The sequence below is a fragment of the Loxodonta africana genome, chromosome 7, assembly GCF_030014295.1.
Source record: "Loxodonta africana isolate mLoxAfr1 chromosome 7, mLoxAfr1.hap2, whole genome shotgun sequence".
NCBI lineage: Eukaryota > Metazoa > Chordata > Mammalia > Proboscidea > Elephantidae > Loxodonta > Loxodonta africana.
In genome coordinates this window covers 29,826,287-29,851,337 of record NC_087348.1, presented here as the reverse complement: position 1 = coordinate 29,851,337, position 25,051 = coordinate 29,826,287, and the positions used below count along the sequence as shown (strand labels likewise).

Sequence of the window (25,051 nt, the reverse complement as noted above, 5' to 3'; positions counted from 1 at the left end):
TTCCAGAGCCTTTATTGTGCTCGTGAGGAATCTGTGCATAGAACAAGAGGCCATTGTTTGGACAGAACAAGGGGCATGGTTTCAAGTCAGGAAAGGTATGCTTCAGGGTTGTATCCTTTCACCATACTTATTCAGTCTGTATGCTGAACAAATAATCTGAGAACCTAGATTATAAGAAAAAAACACAGCATTAGGATAGGAGGAAGATTCACTAACAACCTACATTATGCAGTTGACACAGCCTTATTTGCTGAAATTGAAGAGAAACTTTAGCACTTACTGATGAAAATGAAAGACTACAGCCTTCAGTATGAATTGCTCTTCAACATAAAGAAAACAAAAATTTTTATATCTGGACCAATAAACAATATCATGATAAAGGGAGAAAAGAATAAAGTTGTCAAAAATTTCATTTTGCTTGGGTTCACTATCAACACTTATGAAGAAATCAAAAGACCCATTGCATTGGGCAAATCTGCTGGGAAAGACCTCTTTGAAGTGTTAAAAAGCAAAGATGTCGCCTCAAAGATTAAGGTGCACCAGATGAAAGCCATTGTGTTTTCAATAGCCTCTTATGCAAGCAAAAGATGCACGACGAATTAGGTAGATAAGAAGAATTGAAGTCTTTGAATTTTGCTGTTGCCAAAAGAATGAGCAAATCTGTCTTGGAAAAGTACAACCAGAATGCTCCTTAGAAGCAAGAATGGTGAGGCTAATTTGGACATATTATCAGGAGGGATCATTACCTGGAGAAGGCACCATGCTTGGTAAAGTAGAAGGTTAGTGTTTCTTGCACATAGAGTTGCTATAAGTCTTGATGGCATCTAACAACAACACCAACAAGCAGAAGACAGATCTGTGGAGACACCACCACCATGTAAAGCAGGAGGTTGCAGATATCCTCTTAACTATCCTAGGCCATTATGGCCAGCATGAACGGTCTTCAAATGACATGAATAGTACATGCTATCAAGAGGGATCAGTCCCTGAGAAGGACATCATGCTTAGCAGAGGGTCAGTGAAAACGAGAAAGACTGTCAACGAGATGGATTGACACAGTGGCTGCAACAATGGCTTCAAGCATGACATCCATTGTGGGAATGGTGCACCATCAGGCAGTGTTTCATTCTGTTGTACATATGGTTGCTGTGAGTGGGATCTGACTCGATGGCACCTAACAACAGTGACAACATACTAAATAAATATGTTTTATTTTTTCCGTATCCCAATAGATATTTATAAGCAAGAGAACAAAATATACATTTAAAAAAAGATTTTATACATATATTTGTGTGTGTGTACATATATATATGCACCTGCACATATACACGTGCATCAGCACAAACACGTCAGAAGCAAATTGATGGCATGGTTTCTCTGTATATTTTAAAATAGCCTAGGTTGAGGGTTGACTATGATATTTATCTCAAAATTTTGAAGAATAGAAAGACACTAATGACCTGAAACAAAAATTTCATCTTTTTCATATCATCCTTCTATGAAGGCATAAGCCATGACTCCTAATTTATTTCATTTGTAGTGCTAAAAATATACTTTATTGATAAACTGATTTCTCCCAAACACTTTTTTCATTGCTTCTTTTACATCTTTGTTCCTCAAACTATAGATAATGGGATTCAGCATGGGTATCACAACAGTGTAAAATATTGATATTATCATGTCATGATCCAAAGCATAGCTAGAACTTGGTCTGACGTACGTGCAGAGGATTGTTCCATGGTAAATTGACACTCCAGTTAGGTGAGAGCCACAAGTGGAAAGTACTTTTCGTCGCCCTTCAGCAGAATGCATTCTCAGAATGGCCAACAAAATGAAACCATAGGAAATCAGAACAATCAGGCTGGTGAATATCTCAATAGAACCCACAACATAGATGAGTAGAAGCTGGTTGATGTGAGTGTCAGAACAGGAGATAGCAAGGAGTGGAGGGATTTCACAAAAGACATGTCTGATCTCGTTGGATGCACAGAAGGAGAGGCTAAAAGTTGCTACTGTGTGTAAAGTACCATGTGCAATACCACCAATATATGAAGCAGTGATGAGTGGCACAAAGACTCTGGGTGACATGTTAACCGAATAGAGAAGTGGGTTGTAGATTGCTACATAGCGATCATAAGCCATTGCTGCCAAGAGAAAACATTCTGTGGTCCCAAAAGTAATACCAAGAAACATTTGTGTTGCACATCCAAGGAATGAAATGTCTTTGTTCTTTGACATAAAATCTACTAACATATTTGGTGTAATTACTGAGGAATAGCAAGCATCCAAGAAAGATAACACACTCAGAAAATAGTACATGGTGTTGTGGAGCCGGGAATCCCCAATGACCAATACAACCAGTCCTAAATTTCCTGTCACAGTAAAGAGGTAGATTGCTAGAAAGAGAAAAAATAAGACTACCTGCAGTTCAAGATTGTCTGTGAAGCCCTTCAATACAAATGTTGCGACTTCTGTGTCATTTTTCATGTTGACACTCCATGGAACAAACTTGAAAATATTCATGAAATCAAAATTTGTATTTCTGAGACAGGGATGCACAATATCGTGACTCAAAGGAATGTTGTTTGTCCTCACATTGATTTTTCAGAAATGCATGGTTTCTCAGCAGCGACTCCTATGACAATGCCAAGACAATGAACAAAGAGCCAGTACCACTCTGTGCAGAATCAAATGGAAGATAAAAACATTTAGTTATTGGTTAAAATCATGTCATTCCAAATTAATTGGGCTAACTGGTTTATTTATTAAACGACCTTTGTTAAAATCATGTCATTTCTTAAATAAGTGGGTGAACTAGGTTATTGATTAAAGAGAGTTATGTATTCAAAGAAATTTCCTTCTCACATGCAAACACTTGAGATAGTGTATCAATGGACAGAGCATCAGAGTAGAACCTCAGAGTTCTAGCTCTTTGAGCAATTGTGTGAAATTATTTGCTACAATCTTCTCACTTATAGAATGAGGATATTAGTGTTTATCTCTCAAGATTGAGATAGACATTGAAAGAGAAAAATAACTTAATGAAATGTAATCTTTAAAATAATTCAAAATGTAAAATGTGTTGAATCAAGCTGGTCTTGTAGAGTAGCACTTGCTGGTATTGTGATATTTCATGAGTTACTCTCTGAATATTCTGCAGTTCCATCAGTCATTCTTGGGTTTTGTAGAACAGACTTTAGCAAGTAGCTTTTTGGGGAAAGATTCTCTATGACTGAATTAAAAAAGTGTATGACAGCTTATATTTCATTCAAACATCTTTCTTAAATTCAATATATTGTGTTTTCCTTTTTGGATCCATATTTGTATTTTTGACGATCTGTATGTTTTTCTACTCTGTCAAATATTTCTGGTGAAAATATAAGAAATTATTGGAAAGCTTTTTTAAAAAAAAGGAGATGAAGACATTCATGATTTGAAAGTATTTTCTTACAATGAAATTTCTTTCAAGTTTTTATACTTGTTTCTGTGTCGATGATTGTAGACTCAGTGAAATAACAGCGAAATAACAATTATCTAGGTATTAAAGTATTGCATAAAAATATTTTTTAAAAATCATTCTTGTAGATATAACATTTAAAATTAAAAAAAAGAAATTGATGAATTGTAGAAAGAATAAATTAACTATTTTCTGAATCATTCCATGGCTAAACAAATAAGAACTAAAAAAGTTACTTGGTTGGAGGAAATATGTTATAAAACTATTTTATTACAATATTTATTTTTACATGTTCTCTCCGTGCTTCATCTTAAGTAACTGCAATTTACTGATTAGGAAATTTGAATCTGTCTTCTGGGTATATAATCTCCTACAAATAACAACCTATAAACTAGTTAAATTCATAATCTAAATCAAGGTCCAATTTTAACACATTGATAAGGGTCTCTCAATAAGAGATAGAACCATTTAGATTAGAATGATGAATAAATCCAAATATCTACAATATCCTCGTAAAAATGTCAGAATTACCTAGAAAATTGTCAGTATTTAGAGAAAATGTTTCCTTAGGAATTTTATAAAGAATAAAGTTAGAGATAAAAATACTCAAATAATTTGACAGAGAAGACGCTATATTTTAGATTGAATTATCTTTACTGGAAATAAAAATTTAAAGACAAAACAGTCTTGAAGTCCTAAACCATTTATTTTAATTATCTTAATATTTTTGAGTGACTGTAGCGCCATAAAATGTTTTTAAATATATCATTTTATTTAAAAAAAAAAAAAAAAAAAAAAACTGTTTCAGTGACCTAGTTGAGAAATTCCTAAACACTTTTCTTAGTTTGAGAAATATCACGGGTGGCGCAAGAAGTGAACATGGATATCAACTGAAGGAATATTGAGATAAAAATATTTACATAAATAAGATAAAAATAGTCAATAAAATCAGATACAAACTTTGATGAATGATAAATGAAATCAGTGTGTTATATTTTTAAAAATATTATTAGGAGTGTAAGGAAAAAGGTGATTTCTAATACAACCCTTGACATCAGTTCAACACTGTGCCTGAATTCACAACGATACAAGTTAAACAACATAAGATTTAGAATCTGAAAATACACGCTCATCACCCAGTGCTATGATTAGAAGCTGTGTGTGATGTTAGGTTTTCTCTCTAAAATTACTCCTCTTTAAATTGGCAAAAAAGTTTAATGACCAAGCCATTCAGACACAATTTGGATGTGTGTACACACAAACACACACACATGCACAGATGCAGATCAGTTTCCTTTAAATATTTCAATTTTTGGTTACAAATGAAACAGATAAATATAACTGAAATTTTGTCATCAGATGTACTTATTTTCAAAATCAAATTTGAGTCACAAAATTCACATTTTAATGAAAACATTGAAAAATACATGCATCCAGAAATTTAAAGAAAAAAAAAAATCAATGTGCACTCAAACATTATTTTGTCAGGATCAAACCAAATGAATCATATTATGATTAAAAAGTGCCCAAAAGGTGGATTTAGCCTTGTTCTTCTGCAATTTTATATTAAAAAAGTACAATTTTTATTAGTAAAGTTTCATAAATATGCAATAAGCTTATTCTTTAGAGAGTAGGAATTTTGTGAATTGTGTGATCTAGTGGTAAGAATAAAAGTTATACAAATTACAACAAGTAGGTTCATCACATTTCAGTGGGCTTATTTTGGCTTTCTATAAAGAAAATGGTAAAAAACAAAAAGTTAAGCACTTGAGTTAAACTTCTCTGGAAACTAGCTTTTCTGCTATCTGTCAAAAGAAAAGTTATACTGAGCATGACTAAGTCTACATTAGCACATTTGGAAAGGAGCCAAAGTTGTAAAGAAAAACTTATTATGATTACTGAAAAATATAATAGGCTCGATTTTAAGAAATTAATGTAAAGTCGCTGCCATAAATATCATTTTAAGAGAAAGAAGATAACTCTTGATATCTTGGGTCCATCACTGAAACACAATACAAAGGAGAGAAATAAAAACAGTTATCATTTTTTTGAGCACTTAGTGTGAGAATGGAATCTTCTGCACATTACTTTATAATATATTTATAGCAATGCTTAAAACTAATAAGTCCCAGAATCAAGATTCAGTCCTAGTTCCCTCTGATCCCAAAGTGGAAACCTGGTGGGAAAGTGGTAAAATTTGTTAAAGACCTTGGTCGGCAGTTTGAATCCACCAGCCACTATTTGGAAACCCAATGGGGCAATTCTACTCCATCCTGTAGGGTCGTATGAGTTTGAATCTACTCAGTGGCAATGGATTTGGTTTTATACTGCCTCCTATTACACTACGGCTTAATTCTGTAACTGTCCCTTCCCCCCATAATAAATAAAACCAAACACCATTCTTGTAGTGTTTGGGTATCTTTCAAGTCATCAATAACAGAGAAATATTATGAAGTAATAATCTGATGTGACATCTAGTTGTAAAAGGTAGTAAAATAAGTGTCAATTATTTATTTCCCCCTCATTATTTATATCCAAATATAACCCTGCAGGCAGATGAATAGCTCAAATATTCTAGTTTTCTACTGACATATTAAATTTAGACCTTTCTTCCCATTGTTCTTATTTGAAGTGGATGGCTTTCTTCCATCAGGAAAATTAAACCATACATTCAATTTGGAGTCTATTATTTACCTCTATAAGCATATCTTTCATAATTTCTCTGTTCTTTTCTAGGAAGTATGGGTTTTAAATTATTGGGTAGAAATCTGAAAAAAATCAGGTTTTGACAGATATATAATAATCACCAATGGAATAGGGAAGAAATAAAGTTTTCAATACTGGGGACTTCACAGCCTAGTCTACCTGGATAGTCTAGGTTATGTCTCCTAAATATTCTGCAAATGATCTGATATGTTCTCTTACCTGAAGAATAGCAAGTGCAGGTTAGATACATCATGAACATGTTTTATTTAGATCTTTTATATTCACTTACTCAGCTGTTAATGAAACCCATAGAAGATTCCCAGAGGGGAATATTCCCCAATTATCTTTTGGCTTAAAATACCAACATAATGATTTGCTCAATGATAAGGAGGTAAATAGTTCTTCAATAATATACCGAGTCTTGACTTTTGTTGACTGAATAAAGTTCTTTTGAGTCTGATTTAAAACGATGGCTTGGGGAAAATTATGTTTTAACATTAGATAATAAATTGTAAGATATTAGACGTAATCTTATATTGTAGCTCTGATGCTGGGTTAGCACTTAGCTTCTCTGAGACCCTCATACTGGCAATATAACCCATTTCGTATTACAAAAAACCAGTAAATAGAGTAAAATATAATAAGTAAAACTGTGATATATCAATTCCAGAATATAGCACAAGGGTTTATAGACAATCATATTCATGATATTTCTACCTTGCTGAAATTAAAATGTGTTTGAAGTAAATAAGGCATAGATTTTGAGTTTCTTTAAAGGCATCTCAGTCAAGTGATAAGAAATGCACAAAAATGTCTAGCTTTATAGAGAAAACAAACAAACAAACAAACAAAAACAGTGCTATTGAAGAAGGTATCAAATGTTTAATGACCTGGAGTACCTTATAAGTCATGTATTTTGTGAATCCTGAATGGCAAATTTTAATCTGTAGTTTTCTCAGATGAAATAGTAATAGCACAGACAATAGAGATTACGACATTTGTGTAAATCCTTTATAGTGCAAGAGTAAAAAAAAAAAAATAAATACTATAAAAAAGATGAATCCAAGACAAAAAGCAGAAGAAAATTAGAGAAATTTCTTATTAAAAACTCATAATTTCTTTCATTATTGTATCACACACACATTCAAACACACACTAAACCCATGCTCATGTGTACACGCATACTCACATGCGCCCATGAGTAGGACTTAAAAAAAAATAACACTGATAGACAAGCAAGGACCAACAGCATGTCTAATTTTCTACAGTTTCCCAGATGCTTCTACTGGGAAGCCAGGTTGGGAGCAACAGGTCTTGTGAAACTTGAAGTCTGGCATAACTTGAATAACCTTTCATGTATTTATTCAAAAGTCTTTTTGAGACATTACTATGTGGCAAGGAAACAACAAATAAATGATAGCAGACATAATAAGCTCTATGAAAAGAAACAAAGCCAAGACAAGGGATAAAGTAAGGCATTGAGGGGATCAGATATATTTTACAGAGGGTGTGGTATGAACCTCTATGATGAGGTGACACAGGAAACAAAATCTGAATAAAGTGATGCGACATGACATTGAGAATTCTTGTCAATTTTCACATTTAAAGGGTGCATAGAAAATAGAGCTTATGGCATTTCAGTAAACTCTTTATTATGAAAGAGCCAAAAAAATTAAAATACTAAAAATAAATTTTTAGTGAGCAGAAGGTAATTAAAGAAATTTCTTATTAGTTAACTCAGAATCTCCCCTAAAGCACTTCCTTAAAAAGTCTCCTACAAACAACAAACAAGCACAAGCAAAAAGGAAAGTGAAAGAACAAAAAGGATGATTTTGACAAACTTAAACCACAAAGGACCTCCATTAACCCCAGCATAAGTATTTTAAGGCATCAAGGCTCCCATGGCAGCAGGTACAGTGTAAATGGCAAAGAGAAGTATTAACAAGACCTAGTATTAACCCTGCAAACTTCATAACCAGCCTCGGAAAGGAGAGAGCAATTTACTGTATGGGAATCTCAGCAATATCAACCAGGAAAAACGGGAAAAACCTTCTGGCTTCCACTTTCAGGTTGATGACTACTCCTCTCTCCTCACCTAAACCCACAGCAGAGAATCATAAAAGGGTCTTGGGAGACTCAGATGGTGCTCTGGGTCATTGAAGATCTCAGAAATAAGCATTACGCACTTTCTTCCAAAAAGACAAAGCTTTGCTGGGAGGAAAAATGCCTGAGAGGAGAATTTAAGTTGAGCAGGGAGACTGGGAAGGAAAGTTTCAAATAAGGGAGGGGGCATTCTACAAGACGGAGGTTTCAGAAAGGACAGTTACAGCAACGTATACTTTCTGAAGGGCAAAGTATCACTTAGGAAGATAAGACCTATAGATCTATGGGACTCAGTACCCCCAAAGCCTCTCTCATGCTATCTTCTTACTGTCTACTCCATGAAAGTAACTCCTACTCTGAAGAGAAGATTAATTTATGTTTTAGCTCTTTTTAAAGTCAAGGTTATTGATTTTTAATACAAACACAGAAAAAATCACCACTTATAGGAACCAGGGTTTTTTTTTTTGCTTATAAAAAAAAAAAATGGACAGTGTTGCAATTGATATGTGGCCAATGATTTGGTTGCATGATCAGGGATTTGGAAGGAACATAACTGAAAAATTGGTAAAAAAGATATCTGGGGAAGAGATATGTGGATATCTCTTCTGAATGAGCAAAAAAATGTGAAGATGTTTTTGTTCCCTGTGAATACTCACCACTGAGTGACCTCAGCAAAGGAGGGTTTTAGTAGTGAAGTTAATAGGATGACCTGCTCTGTGAATACCAGTCAGCTTCTTTCCCCAGCCACTCCTGTCATTTCCCAATGGGCTCATGGACAGTGTGGTCATGGCTGCAGTCATGGAGGTTATGCACAAGTTCAGTGACAAGAACTTTCACTCACCAAAGTCAAACTGCCTAGGGCTACTGCTGAGAGCACAATCTACAAGCAGCAGAAACCAACATTGAGTATCCAATATGATGCCATCCCACTGAGCCAGCTAGCTACCTGATGGCCGATTGATTACACTGGACAGCTCCCATCATGGAAAAGACAATTTTCCTTACTGAACTAGATACACAGTTTGAATATGGGTTTGCTTTTTGTATTTTTTTTTTTTCGTATACACAGTACTTCTGCCAAAAATACTATCCATGGAAGTACATAATCCCTAAACCCACCATGACTAGATTCCACACGACATTGATTCTGATCTATAGATTAGTATCTGAGATTTCAAAGGCAAGAAAAGACCCTACACAAGTCAAAAATTTGACCTTTGGTTCTAGCCAATATCTGATATTCTAACATTCTATCACATAGAATATTAACAGCTATTTGTATAAAACCTTGTCTCTCATATTATAACTTTCTATCCATTTGTTTATTGTATAAACATGTGTATTAATATTTTATCTCTTGTAGTAAGCTTTCAGTGAGCTTATATGTATCACTCATAGAACAAGAAATCTAGGACCTTATAATTCAGATGAGAAATTATTTGTATTGAAGAAAGTCTGACATATGTTATACTTTCATATTATTTAATAATACATAGGTTTACAAGATTTTGAGAGAATTAAGCAGGCTATATTCCCAGAAGGAAGAAACTGGGTTACAGGAAATTTAATTAATTAACCAATGACACATAGCTGATTAGCATTAGAGCTAAGGCTACGTCCTGTGTAACTGGATTTATTTTCCAGTCCTATGCCATAAACTTTTCTGCTAGGGGATCAGTTTTCCAGAGGCCCAAGTAATTCATTTAATCATTTTTGTCAAGTATTTTGTTGTTACAGAGCCATTCTCTTGTTATTGCAGGAAAAAAAAAAAAAAAAGCTTGTTATTTTTATGTCCAAAGAGAGTTAGCATTCTCTCTCCTTGGTTAATCCCCTATGGACTAAAAGAAGAGCTCAAGAAACGAGTATAAAAATCCAAACACAATCATGGCATACTTTAATTGAGTGAGAAATTCAGTTCCACAGGTAAGAGGAAAAAATTTTATCACTTACAAAATATTTTAGAAGATTGAACCTTTAATCTCCTACTAGAGTATATGCCTAGTTTTAAAAGTAAATTTGTTTTAGGTGATTCTGGTTAATTCAGACTTGTATGAAAAATTGAATGTTTCCAGAGAAAATAGCAAAGAAAACAGAAAGGACTCCCTACATATTTAGGTCAATAGAGGTTTAAATCAGAAATTTGCTTTCATTTTCTTTATGGATGATAATCAGAATAGGAGTAGAAGAATTAAGGGGCTATATTTAAAAATAATAATAAAAAAAGATTGTGAGAATGGTGCAGGACTGGGTAGTTTTTCATTCTGTTGCACAGCAGGTCACTATGAGTCAGAACCCACTCGATGGCACCTAAAAACAACAAATTTAAAAACCAGAGAAATTATTAAAAGGAGAGAAAATTAGCTTTCAACAAGCATTTGGTAACATGCTACTTTGGTAGTTTATATATCTATATATTAAATAGGCCATGAAATTATTAAATTGTATATATACCACATAAATAATATATATATATATATAGAAAATGGCTTGTAGAGAAAAATAAGTTTTAAAATAATTTGTATCCCTCAGTGAGAGAATATATATGTGTGTACTAAAAAAATTTTTTTCTCTCTCTCTCTCTATATATATATAAAAATTAAGAGGGTTGACTTTAAAAAATAACTCAAATATGTGAGGATGTTATTTTACATTATTTTTAGAGGCTGGTGGTTCCAGAATAATAACATGGCACAGTGGGATTATAGTATGATCAAGCAGAAATACTTTAGACTGTGGAATCAAAGAAATCTGGGATGAATCCTTGCTTTGCTAGTGTAATGGATTGAATTGTGTCCCCCCAAAATGTGTGTCACCTTGGTTAGGCCATGTGTGGTTTGTCTTCCATTTTGTGATTTTCCTATGCGTTATAAATCATAATCCCTGACTGAGGTTAAAAGGATTAGGGTGGGATGTAGCACTCTTGCTCAGGTCATGTCCCTGATCCAATGTAAAGAGAGTTTCCCTGGGGTGTGGTCTGCACCACCTTTTGCCTTACAAGACATAAGAGGTAGGGAAAGCAAGCAGAGATTCGGTGACCTCATACCACCAAGAAAGCAGCATCGGGAGCAGAGCACATCCTTTGGACCTAGGGTCCCTGGCCTGAGAAACTCCTAGACCAGAGGAAGATTGAGGACAAAGACCTTCCTCCAGAGCCGACAGAGACAGAAAGCCTGCCCTTGGAGCCATTGCCCTGAATTCGGACTTTACCCTACTTTACCATGAGGAAATAAATTTCTCGCTGTTAAAGCCATCTACCTGTGGTATTTCTGTTATAGCAGCGCGAGATGACTAAGACAGCTAGTAACTATCTCTGTGACCTTAGTCAAGTTTTATATCTAGCTGGACCTCAGTTCTTTCTCTCATCTGTAAAAGAATGCTAAACTATTTAGTTTTCAGGGTGCTATGTAGATTATGTACAGAATGTACACAAAATTCCTAACCCCTTGAATCCACTTAATAATATGTGGTAGCTGCTATCATAGCTTTCTTTCTTCTCAAGCCTAGTGTTTGTAGTGTTTTTCTCATTGACATCTGGTACTTTATGTTTTCTGACTTTGTGACTCTGTGAGAGTTGAGGAACTGATTTCTTTCAGTCTTCCAGATGGAACATGTTTTGTTTAAAAAAAAATTCAGAATCTATGTTTTTGTGTTCCTTGCCACTATAGCCTCTTTAAGTGAAATCAGCTAGTCGTAAACACAACCAACCATTTGTCATCTTATCGATTCTGACTCATGGCAACGCCATGTGTGTGAGAGTAGAACTGTGTTCTATAAGATTTTCAGTAGCTGATTTTTTCAGAAGTAGATGGCCGGGTCTTTCTTCTGAGGTCCCTCCAAGTGGATACTAATGTCCAAAATTTTGGTTAGCAGCCTAGTATCTTAACCATTTGCACCACTCATGGATGTTGACTTAAACACCAAAAGTTCTGACTTCTTAAAAGATTAGCTAACAGAAATGCCTCTTTGAAGAAGCTTGGGGGGAAGTAGGTAAAACTCATACTTTTTCCTCTGTCGAGTCTCCTTTCCCTATAGTGAAGTAGATAATTACTCTAGTAGGACCTGACTTGGTACAAAACATACTTTCATTCTTAAATCACATTCTTGCTCTACAGACAAGATCAGACCATCAAGGGTGTCCAAAAATTAAATCACAAACAGAATCCAGAGAATTTAAGCAAAAGACACTCTTATTTCACTGACACACCCAAAGGTAGAATGCAGTGATGGAGATACATTTTTACAATCCTTTACAGATTACAAAATATGGAGTCCTGGTGACACAGTAGTTAAGCACTAAGGCAGTTAACCAAACGTTTAGCAGTTTGAATCCACCAGCCACTCCTTGGAAGCTCTATGGGACAGTCGTACTCTGTCCTATAGGGTTACTGTGGGTCGGAATCTACTCGATGGCAAAAAGTTTTTTTTTTTTTTTTTTGGTTTTTTACATCATAGAATATTAGGATTCATTGAGCCTAATTTCAATAAATTGATATTTTAATACCTATTTAGGGTCAAATAACAAACAAGTGTAACAAAAACACTTTAGATTCTGGTTTGGGATTCATTCGTTGCTCAAAGCTTTGACAAAAAAAAATTAATTTTAGAATTCCCTATTTTGTTTAGATAAAATGTGGAAGGCTTAAGTAGTATGTGCTTTTTACATATAATAAAAAATTGAATTAAAAAAATACATTAATATCTTTCATCAATAAGCGCTCTGTATGAGTACCATGTTCATGTAGTTTGTCAACGTATATATCAATCATTTTGTTGAACTTACCCATTCTTTCATACAAGAAGGAAGAAGGATGGCTTTATTTTCCCAGCTGACAATGGCACTAGGTGCTATTTCTGAGATTTTAATGAAAGTTTTTGAGTCCAAATACAGTGCTTTTAACTTTCTGTCTTGTGTCAGAGCCATCAGTGAAGTGATGGTTAGAATCACAGGCTAGCTGACATTTTTTCTGTTTCTGTTCCCACCAAAAAAAAGTCAAGCTTTATTTTGCAGTTGATTTTGCAATGAATTTCTTTAGTAGACAACCTACTGCCATATTTTTTTTTCAAAATTTGGTTGTTTATTTTTACTTTCCCTTCACTGTGCTTCTTCCAGTCTACCTGATTTCTATTTTATTCCTGTCTCTCACCAGTAAATATTTTTGTTTTTGTTCCATGGATTCTTGAAAGAGAGAGATGGGAAAAGTGCAGAGGTAGAGAGAGAGAGAAAGAGGATGGGGCATTTTTAACATATAAATGTATTTTTTGTGATGTCCCCAAAATATATGAATATATATTTTATCTATTATTTCATGGATTTATTAACTACTATCATAACTATTCAAATACAAGTAAAATATTATAAGATATTTGCATGTGTGTTCTCAAAGTTATATATGAACTTCATGGATTTACGTAGAAAAAGGTGCCTGCTAAGAAAACTTGAAAGGTTAGTCTAACTTCGTCTATTTTCTAGTCATATGAGAACATTTTAAAATTAAATAATTTTAATAAGTTTTTTCTCATTTAAATTTAATCCAGTCTTGTGAGATACATGGTGTTGCTCTCATTTTATCCTAGTGGGTGTTAAGGAAAGGCATTCATAAACACTGTAGCTAATTTGAGTACTCTAGGGTTTACTTATATGTATAAAGTGTTTGGATTTAAAAAACCCTCTATTCATTCTTCCTTGTCAATTTTAAAATACGGTGATTTGAGAACCACATAAATTAGCAGGTTTGTTTTTTTTGCTTGTTTGCTGTTAACATGAGAAGCTCAGCCAACAAATGTATGAAGCCATTTATTTATTTTATTTAAACAGGAAATTATATCCAGATGGGCCCAACCAATCACTGCCTCTTCCATCACTGTCTAGGATATTATCATGCCCTTCTAAGAAACAAACATGAAGATGGAATTGAATGTTCTCTGTTTCACAGAATATTGCATTTATGAGTTGTCATCTAGTCCTTTCCAACTCAAAGCAATCCTGAGCCTGTCATAATAGAACTGTGCTCTGTAGGATTTTCAAGACTGATTTTTGGTAGTAGATTATCAGTCCTTTCTTCTGACGTGCCTCTGGATGGAATTGAACCACCAAACTTTGAGTTAGCAGCAAGTACATTTATCATTTGTACCACGCCGAGAGTCCAACTGCATTTAGGACCCATAAATATCAACTAAAATGTCAGTGTTGCCATCAGGACTGGATGCACACAGGATTCGGTTGAAGAACACCACTGAAGTCACCATGTTTATATTGCAGGGTTTTACAGATAACTTTGAGCTGGAAGTCTATCACTTTTTACTATTTCTTGCAATCTATATTTTCACTCTGGTGGGAAATTTAGGACTGGTTTTATTAGTCATGGTAGATTCCCGACTCCACAATCCCATGTACTATTTTCTGAGTGTATTATCATTCTTGGATGCCTGCTATTCTTCAGTTGTCACCCCAAAAATGTTGGTCAATTTTCTGGTAGAGAAGAAAACCATTTCATTCCTTGGATGTGAAACACAGATGCTGCTCTTTTCCACTTTTGGGACCACAGAATCATTTCTCTTGGCAGCAATGGCATGTGATCGCTACGTAGCAATCTATAATCCACTTCTGTATTCAGTTAACTTGTCATCCAGAGTCTATGTGTCACTTATCATTGCTTCTTATGTTTGTGGTATTTCACATGCTACTTTACACACAGTGGCAACTTTTAGCCTCTCCTTCTGTGCATCCAATGAAATCAGACATGTCTTTTGTGATATCTCTTCCCTCCTTGCTATATCCTGTTCTGACACTCACATCAACCAACTTCTACTCTTCTACATGGTGGGTTCTGTTGAAATATTCACCATCCTGATTGTCTTGATCTCTTATGGTTTCATTTTAAGGGTCATTCTGAAGGTGCGTTCTGCTGAAGGGAGGAGAAAAGTATTTTCAACTTGTGGCTCTCACCTAACTGGAGTGTCAATTTACCATGGAACAATCCTTTTCATGTATGTGAGGCCAAGTTCCAGCTATGCTTTGGACCATGACATGATAGTGTCTGTATTCTACACCATTGTGATTCCCATGCTGAATCCCATTATCTACAGTTCGAGGAACAAAGATGTAAAAGAAGCAATGAAAAAATGTTTGAGAGAAATTGGTTCATAAATAAAGTACATGTTTAGCTTTGTAAAACTGAAAAGAATGTAAGGTGCCAGTCCATAGTTCTAAGGTTTGAATCTAGAGAAGAAAGTGCTTTTAGTTTAAAGTGCATTTATCTCCTAGAATATTTCCAAATGAAGCATTAATCAACCTTCCAAGGCAGAATTTTACAAGTGCAGATATATTGTATCACATACATACTTATGGGATTACGTTCAAATGTACCCATATTAAACATTCAGTGACAGGTTATATTACTACGATTAATATTTAACTTCATCTTTCTCTTACTATAATGATGATGCCCTGAGAACTCTATAGCTTCACTTATTCTCACATTGTTTATAGTAAGTCTTCAGCAAACATTTGGAAGTTAATTTTCCATTCTGAAGTCCCTGTGATGGACCTCCCAAAGATTACTAGCCCCTTATGCTGTCATACACTCAGATCCATCTCAGCCTCTGGATATGCCTTCTGCACTGCTTCATTGAACACCATAAACGTTGATTCCACTATTAGTTTTTTTTTTTTCTCATTGTCTAATCACAGAAATTTATCAGACTTTCTGAAACTACTGAGAGACCAGATGGTAATATTTAATGAGAGTATACTTAAGGTTCAGTGAAAATAAACATGTAGCTTAGAGAATAACCTACAATTGGCTACTATATGTGTTTGCTCCAAAATCGGAAAAACTATTTCACTATTCAGATATGTTTTAAAAATTCTAGTTCATTTCCTAATTCTGCCTTTGTTCTCTAACTATGAGGAAAAACCCTACATTGGTCATTACGAATGAAACTTTACAACAATGATCATGGCCCAGACAAGGAAAAAAATGTTCTACATCATCCCAACTCTCTCCAGCTTATGCCAATTCCTTATTGAATTATTTGTTTTTATTTCAACGTTTTTTTATCTTACAAGTCATTAAGAGTAAAAAGTATGTTTCTCTTGATAAAACCTATTTTGTTCCTACCAGTGGTGGTTATCTTGTGACCCCACCACAAGGAAATCATCAAAAACTAACAATCAAAACAATTTTCCTGTAAAAGCCAATTCTTAATTATGAGTTTGAAAAGCACACCAATAAGTTTCAGAGCCTCAATTTCTAATCTCTTCTGATCAAATATGCAAAGAGAACTAATATATTTCTATTGGAAGAAGGGATATTTGACGTCAGAGTGTGGTTTAAATATATACTCAAAATTCCTTTAAAAGAGTACTAATTTTCACAGATGCGGTATAGATATTTTATCTTTTAAAAATTATATAATTTGAAGCCCTAGTAACTAAAAATCTTTTCTGATTATGATTTATTGAGATGGTCTCTCTAGAAGATAGGAATAGCCTACTTCAAAAGTACTCCTAAATAGGTGACTTTTACAAAACTCAGAATTTTTGCAGCATTCATAGATGATATTTGAAGTTTCTATTATTCAAATCAGGGTCTCAAAGTTGTGAAGGAAAGGATTCAGTCAAGGTTGTCTCCTTTGTTATCAGTCTTCCAAGTGGAAAAAAAAAAAACATAATCTTGTGGGAAAGCAAGAGATGAACTGAAGGAATAAGGTTGCACCCAATTGTGCCTAAAAATATTTGGTTAATAATCCAGCCATCAAATTAGACAAGAATTCATATCAAATTAACCTGTGTAGAAATTCCCATACTGTCTCCTATTTTTCTCTTAATAAAGTAGAAACCAAATTTTGAGGTAAAACAGTCTTCAATGATTTTTTATTTGTTCAAGTCAACATGGAAAAATGGCAAATATTTAAGTCTCAAGTTAAATAGTTTTATTCTTTATAAATTACCTCAAGTATCTTTCCTTCAAGAAATAATTGTTTGACCTTGCTGTCCCCATGGGCCCCTTTTATTTATTCATTTCATATAAGTTAACACATTGGTCAGTACTATAACAATTTTACATAAAATAAATATTAAAATTAATATTCGTTGTTTTGAATATTTAGTTCCTATATAGGTATAAAGGAGCCCTGGTGCTGCAGTGGTTAAAGCCCTTAGCTGCTTAACCAAAAGGTCTGAGGTTTGTGGCTACCAAACACTCTGTAGGAAAAAGATGTAGTAGTCAGCTTCCTTAAAGATTATAGCCATGGAAACCCTATGAGGTGACACTACTCTGTCCTATAGGGTGGCTATGAGTTGGAATTGACTAGACAGCAGTGGGTTTGGTTTTATGTAGATCTAACAGTATGCTGATACTGTAAATTGCGTAATGGCAGTCATTGTGTCTGTCCTCACTACCGATCCTCAGGGCATAACATGCTACTTGGAACAATAATAACTATAGATATTTATTAAATGAATGGTAAGTCAATGAGTGAGTGATAGCTAATAGCAATAGTTAGAACTCATATGCAGCTGATTAAGGCACTGAGCAATTATGTAAGTGCCTTTCACATATTAAGTCATGTAATCATCATACCATTTCCTGTAAGTGGTTCTACAATTATCTCTTATGAGGAAACAGAGGTACATAAGTTTGCTCAAAACCACGTAGTTTTTAAGAGTGATAACCTTATTCTCATTTAAGCTTCCTGGCTACAGAGGCCTCACTTTTAGACATTTTGGGATGCAGAATAAAAGAACATACCAATCTTTTTCCTTTATCAACTTCATTATTTGGCCTTTACACAATACTTTATGAAGTATTGAAGGCCTTAGTTAAGTCAATGATGAAGGAATGTATGTAAGGAGGGTCGGAGGTGTGGTTTCCATAGGATTTAACTAGTGATTGGTTTGGTTGAAACATGTGGAAGCTGCAGGTCATAAGCCTGAGTGATCATTAAAACAAAGATATTAAAAGAAGAAGATTGTAAAAGTGGAGTAAATTAGATCAATTAGACCTATACTGAAAGGAAGCCAAGCGGCACAGAGGTTAAGCACTAGGCTGCTAAATAAAACTTCAGTGGTTAGAAGCCATAAGCTGCTCTTTGGGAAAAGGATGCAAGGACCTGCTTCTGTAAAGATTTATAGCCTTGGAAAACCCATGGGGCAGTTCTGCTCTGTCCTACAGGGTAGCTATCCATCAGAATCATCTCCAAGGCAGTAAAGGTTTTTATTTATTTTTGCATACCTATACTGATTCTGATGTTTTATAACATTTTCAAGGAAGAGAACTAAAATTCCAGATAGATATCACTCTGGTTAGAGTAGTGAAGTAGACCAAACAAAGGCACATTACAAGGGATAAAGGAAATAGTTACATCATGATAAAGAGCTGAATTCATCAATAAGACTTAATTTGAAAAGTGTGTATGTCTAAAATAAAATTTCAAAACGCATGAAGCAAACATTATTAGAATTGAAATTAGTATACAAATATAGAATTATAATTGGAGATTTACACATTCCTCTCTCAGTAATTGAAAAAATAAACAGAAACATGTATTTTATAATTTGGCGCTGGATGGTAGAAATAGCTATGCAAACAGCATAAAAAAAATAGTTCTAAATAAACCATCAGTCAAGGAGGACATCACACAGGAAAATACAATATATTCTGAACTGAATGAAAATGAGCCTACAACAATTCTAAATCTCTGGGAAGTCCGTCCTCCTTTTATATCTCAAATGAGACTGACTCAGGATAAAACCTCACCTTGTGGATTGAATTCTGCCTCACTAACATTTTTTAACATAACTGCCTATAACCCTGCCTCATAACAACATAGAGGTAGGACTTAGAGCTCACAGGAAAATCACATCAGATGACAAAATGATGGACAGTCACACAATACTGGTAACCATAGCCTCGCCAAGTTGGCAAACATTTTTGGGGAACATAATTCAATCCATTACACCATTTGGACCCCCAAAGTTCGTATCCTTGCACATGTAAAACACATTCACCCCCATCATATCACAGCAAAAGTCTTAAAATTCAAAGTCCAAAATCCAAAACTTCCTCTTCATCTGTGAAATCTAGAATACAAGTTATCTGCTTCCAAGTACAACGGTGGAAAGGGCAGAAACTAGACATTTCCATTACAAATGGAAGAAGTTGATGGAAAAGAAGGGATAATATGAACCAAGGAAGTTGACAGAACACATTACATTAGTTGTCAAGGCTTGAAAATAATCACCTATTTTCTGAGACCATTTAGGCAATGACCCTGCCCTCCAGACTGTGGTTGTTGGCCACACTCTGGATTCTGGGTAGAGGCCCATCTGCTCTGAGCTTCAGCTCTGCCTTTCAGGCCCACTGGATGGCAACTGTGCTTGTTTCCTGTGTTTCTTGTCTCTTCAACTTCTGCATCCTGGTTTCTTGGTCTTTTGACTCTTGGGCCTCACTGCCAGAGTCTGCCCTGCTGGGGAAATTATTCCAAAGCTCTTTAGCTCCACCAATAAGTGCCTGGGGGCACCCTTCTCTGTCTGTAAACTTCTGCCGGAAGACACTCAAATTTCTTGCTCCGTGGGTCAGCTCCAGGCCTGTCTCGTGCTGGTCTCCTGGTTCTGCTCCTACCATCTCTCTGCTGCTGTTAATCTCTGCTGGTGCCCTCTTGCCATCTGTTGTGCCTCCAGTGTGACAGCTCTCCTCACTTCCTTCTGAGTCCCGATCAGAATTGTCTTTGATTTCTGTCCAGAATTCCACCAACAGTCTCTTCAAGGCAATCCAGGCTTTTACTATTAGGCAATTTAAAACTCTTTCATCCTTTACCCATTCACAGATTCAAAACCACTTCCAGATTTTAGTTATCTGTTAGAGCAGCACCCCACTCTACCGGTATCAAATTTGATACACATGTTTATTTATATCAACAGTCATTGTCCACGGATGCAACAGTCAAGAAATCAAACAGTGCATTGCGCTGAGCAAATCTGTGACAAAAGGCCTTTTTAAGTTTTTTTTTTTTTTTTTAAAACAATATAATATCATCTTACAGTTTTGGAGGACAGAAGTCCACAGTGTGGTGGGTCTTTTTGCGTGGGTGTGTGTGTGTGTGCAGAAAATATACCCACCAAAACACTTGCCCATACAACTTCCACATTTTCAATTCAATGACGTTGATTACATTTTTCATATTGTGCAGCCATTATTTCTTTTTCCAAAATACTCCACCACCATTAACATAAACTCAATGTCCCCCATACAAAAACTCCCCATTTTCCCTCCCTCTCACTTCTGGTACCATTAATAATTTTTGGTGTCCATATATTTACTTTTTTATATAAGCGAGATCATCCAGTATTTGTCCTTTGGTGACTGACTTATTTTACTCAGCATAATGTTTTCAAGGTTCATCCATATTGTGGGATGCATCAGAGCTTCATTTCTTTTGTACAGCTGTATAATATTCTATTGTGTGTATATACCACATTTATTTATCCGTTCATCTGTTGAGGGACATTTTCATTGTTTCCACCATTTGGGCATTATAAAAAGTACTGCAATCAGCACTGCTGTACAATTTTCTGCTTGTATTCCTGCCTTCACTTCTTCTGGGTGCAAACCTAAGATTGGGATTACTGTCATATGGTAATTCTATGTTCAACTTTTTGAGGAACCGTGAAACTGCTTTACACAATGTTTGCACCATTTTACATTCCCAACAGCATGAATGCAGGTTTCAAATTCTCCACAACCTCATCAATACTTGTTTCACATTTTTTTCATCATTGCCATTCTAACGGGGGGGAGGTGATATTTCATTATGGTTTTGATTTACGTTTCTCCAATGGCTAATGGTATTATTTTCATGTGCTGTTGGTCATTTGAATATCCTCTTTGGTGAATTATCTGATCAAGTCCTTTGTCCATGTTTTGGGGGGAGGGGTTCATACTGAGACAAATTTTTAAAATGGTAAAAGAATTAACCAATTCCCTTTTTTGTGGTATAAGGCTGTTCAGTTCTTTCAGCACCATTTTTAAAAAAGCATACACTTTCTCCATGGATTTTCTTCAGCATCTTTGGCAAAAATCTGTTGGCCATATATGTGTGTTCTGTTTCATTGCTGTAGGCCACTATTTTTTAACCAATACCACACTGTCTTGATTATTTTGGCTTAAGGGAAGTCCTAAAATTAGATTAGGTAAATCTTCAAATGCTATTCTCCTTTTTTGAAATTATTTTTATTATTTTTGTTCTTTTGCTTTTTCTGTATAAATTGTGGAATAAGTTTGTTAAGATCTGCAAAAACATTTTATTTTAATTAAAATTACTTTATATTTATAGGTCAATTTGGTATTGCATTTAGTTAATACATTGATTGATCCCAAATGGGCGCCTACCAGTATCAGTGTACCTTCCTTCCTTCCTTTCTGTCTTCCTACCTTCCTTCTTTCCTTTCTTCCCCTCTTTCTTTCAACTCAGATTCCATGACCAACATTTACTATCTACTTAGCATCTTTTTCTATGGAGCCTAGACAACTATGTGTTTTTTTACAATGTTTCCAAGAATTCCCTAAGAACATATTAAGTATATTCTTAAATTTCTTAGGTATATCTCTTTATATTTGTATAAAGAATTCTCAAGACAGGAAAAGACCCTGTACAACTCAAAGTTTGACCTTTAACTCTGCAATACTTCTAATATTCTAGTGTTCTGTCCCATAGAACAATAAAAAAATAAATAAATTAGTGTTGTCTATATATTGTCCCATCTCTCCTGGCCTAAACTCTCAATGACCTTACATCTATCTCTCATACCAATTTGATGCATAGCACCTTATAACTAAGATGAGGAGTATAGTTATTTTTATTAAACTATTCTAACTTCTAACATGTTATTACTTCATATTATCTCTCTATATGTATTTACAGAATATTAAACAGGTTATACTACTGGGAAAAAGAAACTGGATTTTAGGGAATTTGATTTTTTAACCCAATATTAATAGTTAATTAGCATCAGAGCAAGAACAATGTTCTGCAGCATTAGATTTTCAATCTTATGTTATAAGCTTTTCCATCGAGGCATCTTTTTTAAGAGGCCAACATGATTCATTTTATTATTTTTATCATGCAGTTTATTGTGCCAGAACCATTTGCTTGTTCACTGAAAGGAAAAAGGAAAAAAAAAATCTTGTTGCTTTCTTTTCTAGAAGAGAGTTAATGTCTTTTCTCCTTGGGAATTCTCTATGGCCTACAAGAAGCCATTAAGAAGCTTATATAAAAATCCATACACATAATAGTCATAGTGAACTTTGAGTGAACAGTTCATTTCCACAGGTAAGAAGAAAAGCTTTTCATCACCTGAAAAATATTTTAGAAATGAGAACCTTGAACCTCACACTAGAATATACAACTTAAAGTTTAAATCTGAAATAGGTGATTCTAGTTAATTCGGTCTTATATTAGAAATTGTATCACACATCTTCCTGAGAACATAGCAAAGAAAGCAGAAAGGACTCCTTCCATATTTAGATCAATAGATGTGTAAATCAGAAATTTGTTTTAATTTTCTTGATGGATGATGATCAGAATAGGAACAGTACAGTTATTAAGGTATATTTAAAAATCAAGGAAATTATGAAATGAAGAGCAAATGAGATTTCAACCTGCATTTGAGTATATACTACTTTAGGATCATAATTGCTTCCTCTTGGAGAATTAAATATTAATTTTAATTTTATTTTACTAATGAAGCCATTATAGACTTTTTTTTTTTAATTTCATGGTCTGTTTAAACTGGATGAATATAAAAAAAGGAATTTAAATATGTGAAGATATTATTTTTCATTTTTCTAGGGAACGTTGATTTCAGAATTATGGCATGATATAATGGAATTGCAAAATGGTCAAATGGAAATACTTTAGATTATGGAATCAGAGAAATGTGAGCCTGAATTCTCGCTCTACTAGTAACTATCTGCTTGACTTCTAAAAAAAAAAAAAAAATTCTCTCATTCGTAAAAGGACACTAAATTAGATAGTTATAAATTTGCTCTGTAGATTACGTATGATAATGTACACAAAATTCCTAACCCCTAGGGTCTGTTTGGAGCCCTGGTAGCAGAATGGTTGAGTTTGGCTGCTAACCAAAAGATGAGCAGTTCGAAACCACCATATTCTCCTGGAAACACAATGGGACCATTTTACTCTGTCCTATATATTCCCTATGAGTCAGAATTGACTTGACAGCAGCTGCAGGTTTTTTGCCTTTTATTTTTTTTTAGGTTTCGATTCACTTATTAATATATGGTTGCTGGTGTCATAGCTTTTTTCTCAACCTTAGTCTTTGAAATATTGTTCTCATTCCCATGTCATAATTTACATTTTCTGAGTGTATAAGAATTGAGGAATTAATCTTATTTTACTCTTCTAGAGGGTTCATGTTCTGTTAAATATTTCAGGGTATTTGATTTTGTCTTTCTAGTCTCTATCTCCTGTTAATGTGAAATCAACTAGTTGTACACACCACCAGTTTTCATTTCCTGTAAGCTTTGTTAACAGAAGTGCCTGTTTGAAGAAACTTGGAAGCAGTAGTTAAAGCCCATACTTTTTCCTCTGCCGAGTTTCCGGTTCCCTGGATCAAAGTAGAGAATTGTTCTCATAGAAGCTGATATGGTATAAAATATCATTTCTTTCTTAACTGATATTCTCGCTCTGCAGGAAATATCAGAGCCATCAAGGGTGCCTGAAAATTATATCAGCAAGAGTATCAGGAGAATTTAAGCAAAACACACTATCGTTTCAGCGACAAGCCCAAGGGCAGCATGTACTAATAGAGAGGCATTTTTTTCATGATCCTTTACAGCATAGAATCTTAGGGTTCATTGAGTGCAACTCCATCAGAATGGTATTTTAATACACATTTAGTGTCATAAAAGATCCCTGGTGGTGCAGCGGTTAAGCGCTTGACTGCTAACCAAAAGGTTGGTTGTTTGAACCCACTAGTTGCCCCATGGGGGAAAGATGAAGCAGTCTGCTTCAGTAAAGATTACAGCCTAGGAAACTCTATGTGGCAGCTTTGCTCTGTCCTATACGGTTGGTATGAGTTGGAATCAACTCAATGACAACTTTGTGTGTGTGTGTTTGTGAGGGTGCGTGTATGTGCGTTATATAACAAACATGATTAAGGCAGATACTTTAGCTTCTGGTTTGGGGTTCAGTCATTGTTCAATGTTTTGATAAAAAAGTGATTTTGTAACTCTATTGTGTTTTACACACCTAAAATTTAGAAGTTACATTTAAACTGTGTGCATTTTTCACATATATTCAAAAATTTTATTTAATAAAATATTTTAATGCCTCACATAAACACTCTGCATGAATACCTTGTCCATGTAGTTGAACAACATGTGTCTGAAATATTTTGTCAATCCTACCTATTTTTTGGTACTGATGATGACATTACTTCTCCAAGCTCACACTGCCACTAGGTGCTATTTCTGAGATTTTAATAGAGGTTTTTCAAGTCCAAATATAATGTTCTTAACTTTCTGTCACTGCTGTTTTATCTCATACTCATGTGTGAAAGAAAGAGGATAGAGGATTTTCTTAACAGAAATGAAATTTTTGTGAATTCCAAAGAATACATTAATGTGTATTTTATTATTTGACAAATATTAATTATATGATGCCTTTATATCAATTATCTTAATAATATAATTATTAAAATACAAGAAGTTATTCTAATAAGGTATTTGTGTAGGTATTCCCAAGAGTTATACACAAATTACC

At 34.5% G+C, this 25,051-nt stretch overlaps 2 protein-coding genes across 2 annotated transcripts; one reads left to right on the top strand and one right to left on the bottom strand.

Annotated features, from left to right (window-relative positions):
• Positions 1 to 1,542: 1,542 nt before the first annotated feature.
• Positions 1,543 to 2,583, bottom strand: LOC100668881 (olfactory receptor 5T2-like). Its single transcript, XM_010601949.3, has one exon. It carries the CDS (start codon positions 2,521 to 2,523, stop codon positions 1,543 to 1,545), a length of 981 nt encoding a protein of 326 aa, XP_010600251.3. The 5' UTR covers positions 2,524 to 2,583.
• Positions 2,584 to 14,184: 11,601 nt separating this feature from the next.
• LOC100669157 (olfactory receptor 5T3-like) lies at positions 14,185 to 15,495 on the top strand. Its single transcript, XM_010601954.3, has one exon. It carries the CDS (start codon positions 14,445 to 14,447, stop codon positions 15,411 to 15,413), a length of 969 nt encoding a protein of 322 aa, XP_010600256.2. The 5' UTR covers positions 14,185 to 14,444; the 3' UTR covers positions 15,414 to 15,495.
• Positions 15,496 to 25,051: the final 9,556 nt, after the last annotated feature.

Coding starts and splice junctions, on each gene's coding strand:
- LOC100669157 (XM_010601954.3), top strand. CDS start 14,445: ATGTCAGTGTTGCCATCAGGACTGGATGCACACAGGATTCGGTTGAAG.
- LOC100668881 (XM_010601949.3), bottom strand. CDS start 2,523: ATGAATATTTTCAAGTTTGTTCCATGGAGTGTCAACATGAAAAATGAC.